At 41.2% G+C, this 10,680-nt stretch overlaps 1 protein-coding gene and 1 pseudogene across 1 annotated transcript in view; one reads left to right on the top strand and one right to left on the bottom strand.

Annotated features, from left to right (window-relative positions):
* The window catches only part of TASP1 (taspase 1), a 266,491-nt gene extending 256,649 nt beyond the window's left edge, over nt 1-9,842 (top strand). The window contains exon 15 of the mRNA XM_017869316.1: nt 8,783-9,842. Within this exon, the coding sequence (XP_017724805.1) occupies nt 8,783-8,875 (93 nt within the window). The 3' untranslated portion in view covers nt 8,876-9,842. The remainder of the gene's footprint in view (nt 1-8,782) is intronic.
* Nucleotides 5,818-7,466, bottom strand: LOC108527659 (glyceraldehyde-3-phosphate dehydrogenase pseudogene; annotated as a pseudogene).
* Nucleotides 9,843-10,680: the final 838 nt, after the last annotated feature.

Below are 10,680 nucleotides of genomic sequence, written 5' to 3'. Positions count from 1 at the left end.
CCTCTCAGGTTTGTCAAAGATCAGATGGCTGTAGATGTGTGGTATTATTTCTGAGGACTCTGTTCTGTTCCATTGGTCTATATCTCTGTTTTGGTACCAGTACCATGCTGTTTTGGTTACTGTAGCCTTGTAGTATAGTTTGAAGTCAGGTAGCGTGACGCCTCCAGCTTTGTCCTTTTGACTTAGGATTGTCTTGGCAATGCGGGCTCTGTTTTGGTTCCATATGAACTTTAAAGCAGTTTTTTCCAATTCTATGAAGAATAAATTTTTTTAAAAAAAATTTGGATGAGATCACCAAGGACGTGAACACAGACAGGAGAAAAGATCCCTGGGGAACTTTTGTAGTAATAAGTTAGGGAAGCAGCCAGAGAGACTGAGAAGTTACAGCCATAGAGGTCAGAGGAGAACCAGGTGACAGTGGTGTCCTAAAAAACAAGGGAAAAAGGTGTTTCAAGGAGAAGCAGGTGATCAACTTTATCAGATGCTGTTGTTGGACCTTGTGAAATTAGATCTGAGGACAGGCTATTGGATTTGGCATTGGAAGTCATTTCTTATTTCGATAAAGAGGGGTTTTGGTGGAGAGGTGAAAGCGAAAAGTTGATTATAGAGGGCTTAAAGAGAAAATGGAAGGAAAGAATTTGAGGTAATAGGTGTAGAGAACTATTTTAAAGAACTTTGCTGTAAATGGAAGTAAAGAAATGGAGTGGCAACTGGAGGAGGAGGTAGATCTATAGAGTTATTGTTCTTACCTCAATTTCCAGTGCAACCAGATGCTTCACTTTATATCCAAAACACTTCATAGACATTTTTCTTTAAAATGAGTGGAAGAAAGTGGTCTGTTGTGTCTTTGGACACTCCAACATTTAGTGGTTGGGGAGATGAGGAAGAATCAGCAAAGGAAAGTGAGGTTAAGTTTTGGAGCAAAATAAAAGGAAAGTTTCAGCATATTATTTGTAGTAGTTCCAGGTACAGCTAGTATTAAAGGAAGGCATTCCTTGACATTTGGGATGAACTAACTTTACAGAGTCACACAGGTCTTTTGAATGCAGGATGTCTGAACCTTTCTGTGCTCATGTGCCTGTCTAGCTCTAAGAAGGGTAGAACAACGTGGAGCAGTACATTTGGAGCTTTTGCCCATGCTCCCGCACTGACCCCCGCTTATTTTAAGGAGAGAGCACTTCCCAGGACCCAGCAGAAGTCAGCTTGAGAAATGCTGCTTTCTGGGTTGCAGTGCCTTAACAGTTCTTTGGGGGCACGAGTCAGATCAGTAAGTCAGGAAGCACAAGATTTTGACAAAGAGAACTTTCTTCAAATAAGTTGTTGGTGGTTTGTATTTTTCCCCTCCAAAATTCCTCACTGACAGATTAACTGAGATTCTCAGGAAATTGTCCATTACACAAATGGAGAGTGGCCTCATTCTTAATGATAGTTTAAGTGTTAGTCTTTCATTTCTTTTCAAATAGAAGATGCTCTTTTCAAACTATAGTAAGATTCCTGTTACCTGGCAGCTTACCAACAAGAAGACCATAAATGACATTTTGGGTTTCACCTAGTACAAATCATCAGGATGTTGAGACCAGGTTCCCTATGAAGAGGAAACTGTGCTGTCTTGACCAAGGAAATGGTGACCCAGAGCCTCCCCTTATAGACCTGAAAGAAAACCCTCAGTAGTAAAACTCTGTAGAATGTCAAAATCAGAAAGAACTCTGAATATAACTGAGTTGAAGTTTTTCACTTTTACCTACAAAGACATTGAAACCCAGAAAGCCAGTGATTTCCAAATGCAGAAACTATCTAATCTATCAACAGAGCTGAGGCTCAAACCTATTTCTCTGAGTCTCAGAATCGTCTTGAAATTTGTCAGTAAGATTTGTGCCAGTAGCTTCCCTGAGCAAGCCTTGTTTCACCCTGAAACCTGCTTTTCCAAAGCCTCCTGCAGTTAGAGGCATGTCTCTTAACAGAGCCAGATTTAGAATCCTTCTTCATGGTAAGTCTTCAGGGGGAGTCAAGATAGCCCTAAATTTGGAGTGCAGAGGCTTTCATTCACATTTTTCCACTTCCTCTCTGACCATAAGCAAACCACATTACCATTCTGAGTCTCATTTGTTGTTCTTTTTTTTAATCTGAAAAAAAAATAGGTGTAGTATACATCTTTCTGTCTGACGTGGTATTTTGAGGAGATCTCATTGTTTTAGAAGCGCTATGGAAACTAAAGCATTATGCAAATTTAGGGACTTATTGTGAAGATTTCACAAGGAACTAGTTTCTGCATCCTGCAAAGACACAATTGCATTCAGGGCAAGATCCATGTGTTTCATTCTTCTGTTCCCCCATAATAACTTGCAGAATAAATATTTGTTAAATAATGGAACACTTTTATCACCTGTAGCAAGAGGGAATATTCATGATAATTCTCCACGTGAGTGGTGGAATAATAGGTACTGTGGAGCTTGCCATGTTTATGTGAGTATCTTCACAGGGCTTTTAACCTAAAAATAGGAGGGAACTCTTGTCTGATGTTGCCTCTGACTGAAGTATGGTGTCAGTGAGCCTGGTGATAGTAAGAACCAAAGTGGCCTTGAGGCTGGTACAACGTGCTGCTCTCATCAGACAGCATTTTAATCGTATTTTAAGGCTGCTTAAACATGATATGTATATTTGAGAACAATAGAACTTTTTGCCCTCACATATCCCTGTTTCAGTGCTGACAATGAAATTTACCCGAATGTCATCTTTGTGTTTCATCCACGTTTGCTAGTGATTTTTATGGCATCCTTGTTTTCAATGTGGAGAATGAGGTATGAGTGACACACAGTAAGATGAATAACATATGGCATTCCTTTCTCATTCTGTTGATATTTCTGATTGGTTGGTTGAACCTGGAAATTATATCTTCAGAATTGCTCTGGCCTATTTAATACTTTAAGACAATGAGAAAATAGAAGTAAATACCTTTTTTTTTGATTCATTAACAATGTATACACAAGCTAAATGAAGTCAGCATCAGAGATTGTCCAGACTCTGAAAAGATGCTCTAGAGACCGTCTAACCCAGTCTTCATTTTCCATTGCCCAGCATCACACAGGTTAGTAAGTGGGCATCCAGATCTTTTCACCTATAGTTAATGGATTTTTATTCTATAAAATATACACATTATTCCAGACTATATTAAGAAGGTTCATGTGAAACTGTCAGCTAGTTGAGTACATCTGCTTTCAGGATGAAGTCTGAAGACCAAATTCTATTTTTAGAGCAGTTAACTACATTCCAAGGTTTAATGCTACACACAAAGAATGCCTAGAATATACTTATTCACAAATTTGTGTCTCTTTGAAAGATAGCTCTTAAAAAGCAATGGGCAGGGAACTTCTGGGAAAAGGATAGGGGGTCGGTGGCAGTATCTCCTGATTCAACTCATTAAGACAGAAAAAAATTTAAAAGCCCACAGTAGAAACAAGGCAATAAAATCCAACCAGACACACTTCCCCAGCCCTTCTCTTGCCTTTCTCTCTGGACTTAGTCATTTAAGGTATATCACATTTGTGGCACTGAAAGAAAGATGAGGGCAGTGGCTCACGCCTGTAATCAGCACTTCGGGAGGCCGAGGCGGGGCGGATCATGAGGTCAGGAGATCGAGACCATCCTGGCTAACATGGTGAAACCCCATCTCTACTAAAAATACAAAACAACAACAACAACAACAACAAAACATTAGCCAGGTGTGGTGGCATGCACCTGTAGTCCCAGCTACTCAGGAGACTGAGGCAGGAGAATCTCTTGAACCTGGCAGACAGAGGTTGCAGTGAGCCAAGATCGAGCCACTGCACTCCAGCCTAGGTGACAGAGCAAGATTCCATCTCAAGAAAAAAGAAAAAAAAAAAAAAAAAAGCTGAGGATGACTATTATCATGTCAGGCAAGAATTCACAATGCAAGGATATAAGGTAATACCCAGTTCACAGTACAATCTCACAGTACCATATTTACATTGCCCAAGTAGTGATGAATACAGAAGAGAAGCTTAACTTGTTGTTAAATGGATTTTTATTCTATAAACTATACACAATATTCCAGATTATATTAAAGTTCATGTGACATTGTTAGTGAATGAAAAATTAGATGTTTTCTATTACTCAGCAATTTGAACAATAAGTAACAATTAATGGGAGAAGGGAAAGTGGTAGAAAAAAAGGATCTCTGTTTCTTCAAAAGTACATGGTAACAGCAAATTGAGCTGAACACACTTGTGTCTCAGAAGGCTAGAGTTTTTCCAGGAAGGAAAATGCCCACGCAAACAAGTTTACCCTAGTGTTTTTCACGTTCCTCCTGGTGTTGGATTTGTCAGAATGTTATTAATGCAGCATAACACAACAAACGTACAAGACTCAGGACCCCCATTTGACTACTGTTTATGTTGCTCATGCCTCCAATGGTCTCTCTCTGGAAGCAGACTTTTTAAATTAAGTCATGTGCAGTTTTCTTAGAAACCATACAAGAGCAGTTTCTAAGGTGGTCTTAAAAGATCTTAACATTGAGTATGAATGATAGGACATTTCAGCTATTACTTAGATTGTGATTAGGTTATCAGGTAATTATATACTTTCTATATTACTTTTAATTTTCTTATTTTAGAATCTTTGAGCTAAATTTTTTAATCCAGTGTATTTGATTTTATAAAAAGATATAGCCCTAATAATATTGGCTTTGAACAGTCAGTTTAATTTATAAGTTGATAGTTTTTCAAGGGGTGTTAACCTCAAGAATCCGTGCTTCTCTGGGAATCAGCAACAAAGCAGCAAATGATAACTACTACATGGCCAGCGGGTCCCATTGGTGTGGGGCTGTTTGCATCTGAGAATCTAGAGCTCCATCTCTATTCTAACAGCACCATCACTTGGAAGGTGGAGAATTTTAGTTAGTCAGTACCTAAAAAAAATCTAAGTTTGTTTTGTTTTGTTTTGAGATGGAGTCTTGCTCTGTCGCCCAGGCTGGAGTGCAGTGGCGTGCAAGCTGGGCTCACTGCAAGCTCCGCCTCCCGGGTTCACGCCATTCTCCAGCCTCAGCCTCCCAAGTAGCCGGGACTACAGGTGCCCACCACCACGTCTGGCTAATTTTTTTTGTATTTTTAGTAGAGACAGGGTTTCACTATGTTAGCCAGGATGATCTCAAACTCCTGACCTTGTGATCCTCCTGCCTTGGCCTCCCAAAGTGCTGAGATTGCAGTCGTGAGCTACCACACCTGGCCTTTTTTTTTTTTTTTTTTTTTTTTTTTTTTGAGAGGGAGTGCTGGAGTAGCAGCACAGTCTTGGCTCACTGCAACCTCTGGCCTCCTGGGTTCCAAGTGATTCTGCCGCTGCTCAGGCCTCCCCGAGTACTGAGAATTACAGGGCATCGCGCCAGCATTCACCCACGCTATTTTTTTGTTTTTTTAATTTTTAGTAGAGATGGGGTTTTGCCATGTTGGCCGAGGCTGGTCTCGAACTCCTGACCTCAGAGGAAATCCCCCACCTCAGCCTCCAAAGTGCTTGGATTAGCACGGCGTGAACCACCTGCACCCGGCCAAAAAAAATCTAAGATTAATCTTTACTATGGCAAACTAGTGTGACTGACTTTTCAACCAAACAGATTGGTCATATCAGTTAAAACACTTAAAATTTCTTCCTTTTCTTTTTTTTTTTTTTTTTTTTTTTTTTTTTTGCCTGAGCACAGGGAACTTTATTCATGGCATACAACAGGGTGAGGCTCCCTAGAACCCTCCCTCTTCAGGGTGTCTGCGTGGACATTGTGTGGAGGGGAGATTCTCATCATGGTAGGGGACTGGGTGTGGACAGGGACTCCCAGCAGCTGAGGGTCTCTCTCTTCCTTTCATGATGTCGCTGGGGTTGGTGGTCCAGGGATCTTACTCCTTGGAGGCCATGTGGGCCATGAGGTCCACCACCATATTGCGGTAGCCAAATTCATTGTCATACCAGGAAATGAGCCTGACAGAGTGGTTGTTGAGGGCATTGCCAGCCCCAGCATGGAAGATGGAAGAGTGGGTGTCACTGTTAAAGTTGAAGGAGACAATCTGGTGCTCAGTGTAGTCCAGGATGCCTTTGAGGGGCCCTCTGACACCTGCTTCACCACCTTCTTGATATCCTCATATTTGGCAGGTTTCTCCAGATGGTAGGTCAGGTCCACAACTGACACGTTGGCGACGGGGACATGGAAAACCATGCCAGTGAGCTTCCTGTTCATCTCGGGGATGACCTTGCCCACAGCCTTAGCAGGGCCAGTAGATGCAGGGATGATGTTCTGGAGAACCCCACAGCCATCATGCCACCGTTTCCCTTGGGGCCATCCACAGTCTTCTGGGTGGCAGTGATGGCGTGGACTGTGGTCATGAATCCTTCCATGATGCCTAAGTTGCCATAGATAGCTTTGGCCAGGGGTGCTAAGCAGTTGGTGGTACAGGAGGCACTGCTGACGATCTTGAGACTGTTGTCATACTTCTCATGGTTCATGCCTATATGAACATGGGGGCCTCAGCAGAGGGGGCAGAGATGATGACCCTTTTGGCTCCCTGCTGCAAGTGAGTCCCAGCCTTCTCCATGGTCGTGAAGGTACTGGTGGACTCCACAATGTACTCAGCATCAGCATTGCCCCATTTTATTTTGGTGGGATCTCACTCCTGAAAGATGGTGATAGGATTTCCATTGATGACAAGCTTCCCATTCTCAGCCTTGATGGTGCCATGGGATATGCCATGGGTGGAACTATACTGGAACATGTAGACTATGTAGTTGAGGTCAAGGGAGAGGTCATTGTTGGCGAGAACATCTACTTTACTGGAGTTAAAAGCTGCCCTAGTGACCAGTGCCCGATACTGCCAAATCCTTTTACTGTGGCCTTCACCTTCACCAGGGATGTGGCTAGCACTGCACTAGAAGATGCGGCTGTCTCTTGAATGGGAGGAGCAGAGAGCCTTAAGATTCTGCATGTTTACATAAACATAGCCCTAGAATGGTCTGTTTCACTCATTTACCCCCCTCAGCATTTCCAGAGTGGTGTGCTTCTATGTGAAACACACGGTCAGGTACAGGGAAACTGAGATGTATGTAACACAAGCTTCTGCCCATAACTGACTTTCAATTACAGAAACCTAAAAACTCAAAACCAAGACCGGATGAGAAGTGCTCATATGGGTGTTATAGGAGCTAGAAGAGCTTCTAAGTTGAGTGGGGTGCCTGGTCAAGGCTTCCCTTGAGAAAGAGCCAGAGAAAGGTATTAGAGACATGGCATCCAGCGAGGAGTGGAGGGAGATGACCCAAAATGGATGTCTGCTGCTTTTTCATGTATCATTTTAATGTGTTATTTCCCATTATTCCAAATTCCTATAAAAGTGCATTGCTATTTAAATATTGTAAAGGTACCTTGTTAAGTTCTTCTGCTTGTGGGGTACTCTAGAGTCTACACAGTCCTTACCCATCTTCTCAATGTAAAATAGTTTATTGCATTTTTTATGCCGACATCCTGGTTTGTTGTAGAAAGTGGTCTGTTTTTAGGCTAAAGAGAAATTTAAACTCACTTCTCTCAAAAAGAACTCTGGAGATAAGTTCATATAAAACATTATCTTCAACAGCTCCCACTGTTTATATGATTTGGTGCCCCACTGAGTCACCACAGGAAGCTTCAAACACATCTTGGCTCACACTTTTTCAGACCAAGGTTACTTGTCTTCTGATGAGACTCCCCAAGGTTTCAGTACTTAGGAAAAGCTCATTTAGAGAAACAAGTAGAGAGGATTGCCTGAAGTTTATGCAGCCCCTCTTTCTTCTTAGAAATTCCAGACATTTATCTATCCTTGGATTAAGCCAGATCACCAAAAGGAGGAATTCTTGACTGAGCTCATCCTGACCCCTCATGAAACAGAGTGAAGTGCTTACTGTCTTCTACCAGAGCCTCCAGCCCCAGCCTCCTCTGAGTGATGTTGTAACGCTCAGCCTACAAAACTCCCTGTTGTATAGCTGATGTCTTCACTCAGTCACTAAACACAGGGCCCTCTTTACAAAGACCTATAGGAGAAATGACTCCTTGGTCTCAGTGCCAGGAACAATTGTTCTCATCCAAGCAATGAGTTTGCTGTGATCCTTATGCTACATGAACCACCAACCTGATCTCTGTTGCTAGGAAACTGAGAGACAGGGCAGCAGGCTTGCCTCTGGCATGGGTACCAAACTTCTCAGCTTAGGATTTCTTTGTTAGCCCCACTTCCGTCTTTCCCTTATTTTGTAAGCTCTTGTTTTTCTTCTCATTTCCTCTCCTATTTTAGGCTATTGAATTACCAGAGTTTTTGTAAGCTACTGAAATTCTTTAAGGAATAAATTTGGGGTATAAACATGAATTAAGTATCCTTAGTTACTCTGTTTAGAGGACAAAACATATACAATTACTAGTTTTCACATAACAACTATACTCAATAGAGCTGGCATTAGAACTGCTACTCTTGTGAATATGACTAAACTATACATTCTGTGTCAGGGGTCTTGACTAACTTGGTCACCTCGGTATCTCAGTTGCTAGTGCTGTGCTTGGCATGTAGCAGATGCTCAGTAAATATTTCCTCAGCGATTTGAACAAACGATCTTTCAGTAACTAAAGTTTACCAGTGGTACAGTCTGTGGATGCTCAGAAGCAAAGTGAAAGCCTAATGCTCTGGTGTTTCCTCTACCTTTTTTGGACACGGGTGGGGGTGTAGGACACTGCTGAACCCCCTGATGCTCTCCTGTCTCTGTCTCTCTGCAGACTCACATTTCAAGACTCCCTCCCGGTGCGGTGGCAGGACAGTCCGTGGCAATCGAAGGTGGGGTGTGCCGCCTGGAGAGCCCAGTGAACTGACCCTTCAGGCTGAGCGTGAAGCGTCTGAGAGGCATTTCAGATCCTGAGCTTTTTGGGATTTTTAACTGAAGTTGACTGTTTTATCTTTCTTGTTTTATAATTCCTATTGCAACCTCGTGCACTGCTCGAGACACAAGTGCTGCTGTAGTTAGCGCTTAGTGACACGCGGGCCTTTGGCGGGTGAGCGGGACTGTGTGTGTGTGTGTGTGCGCACATGTGTGCGTGTGTGTATGTGTGGAGTGTGTGTGTTTGCTTCTCCCTGGATGAAATAGAAACTCCTCATTGTGTGACCAGTAATGGTTAAATCATCTTTACAAAATGTGTGCTTTAACTGTTTACAAGTAAAACCTAAAGTTGCAGGAAACATTTTTTATTTCGTAAAGAGGTACCAACTGTCGCTGATGTAATGTGTCAGAACTGAAGAGTAAATCTACTTGTTTAAATGACTTGACAGTGGTAGTGCTTCATTTAATAACAGTGATAAGTAATAAAGTGTTTTTATTTGTTAACCAGTTTAAGTGGATCCTGTGGTAACTTAAACTGTTGTTCTCATCCCTTTTACGGGGCATTTTTCTTTAACAAAGAATGGTTTCAGTGAAACAATCTAGCAGAGAATTAATGTCAGAACCTTTTTAAATAATAGTCTGATTGATACAGTTTGTACTTCTTTCATCAAGCTTTTCTAAGCTTAAATATTGCATAGCTTTGAGCTGTATGGACTATATTATGAAAGAATATGTAAAGAGAACATACAGTAATGCACAGTCCTTAATTTGTGTATAATGGAATGTTATTTGCAATATAACACTGTAAATAAGAAAGCAAAGTTTATGGGAAAATTCAATATTATCTTTGTTTTGTTTAAATATATTTTAAGATAAAGGCACAAAATAAAATAAGTGTATTACTGGGTATAGTATGTGATTCCTCTTCTCAAACTAATAAATTATCTTTTGAATCCTTGATTGGACAGTTGTTATTTATTTTGTTTATAAAATGTTCTCCCAGAAATCATACCATTATTCATCTTGCTGTTATTCTAATTGTTCCAAGGCCAGTCTTAAGCAGTTAAAGAAGACACTGGCAAGATGAAAGTTGAACTTAGTACATGACTGAATGGTCAATATGGAAGTCCCAAAATTTCTGTTGCAATTTGATAAAAATAACAAAGAGAAGGAATAAGAACACTTTGCTTTGAAAAATTGTAGTGGCAGCTAAAAGCTCGATAGTTTCAGTTGATAAATTACTTCTAAATGTTATATTCAGGGATTCTGGAGCCACGTAAGAAAACCAAGACTTTCCTTTTGATTTTCTTTTTTTTTTTTTAATGTAAGAAGTGGTTATCAAGAAGATACTAAAGATAGACTCACTAAAGGGGAGGAAGTTCCCTGCACCATGTAATCATGGCTCTGGGCGGTAACTGATAAAGCCCAGATAAAATTATACACTTGACATCAATGTATGGCCAAATTATAAAGGAAAGACAACCAAAATGGAGTGGGTGTAAATATGAATAATTTGAGAGTTGCCTATTTGTATTCCTGGTACAGCCAATTACATTTGTCTTGCTGTGCTCTCATAGACAGGTTGGTGCCATGGTATCTGTTTCTCATTCTTAATCAGGCTGAGAACTTAGTGAGAGATGGGCTGGCTGGTGGGGAGCCTTTGGCTTCAAAAGCTTTCGAAGACCTGTTACCTGTTGGCAGAGATTTTTCAGGAACTGGATTGGATCACATAAAACTATCAGGACACTTTGGAGTCTGAAAATCGTCTGACCAATTTCACCAGGAATGCCACTTCTTTCA

The sequence above is a fragment of the Rhinopithecus bieti genome, unplaced genomic scaffold (genome assembly GCF_001698545.2).
Source record: "Rhinopithecus bieti isolate Rb0 unplaced genomic scaffold, ASM169854v2 scaffold_8, whole genome shotgun sequence".
NCBI lineage: Eukaryota > Metazoa > Chordata > Mammalia > Primates > Cercopithecidae > Rhinopithecus > Rhinopithecus bieti.
Note: the sequence above shows the minus strand (reverse complement) of the source record. Positions and strands in the feature narration are given on the sequence as shown.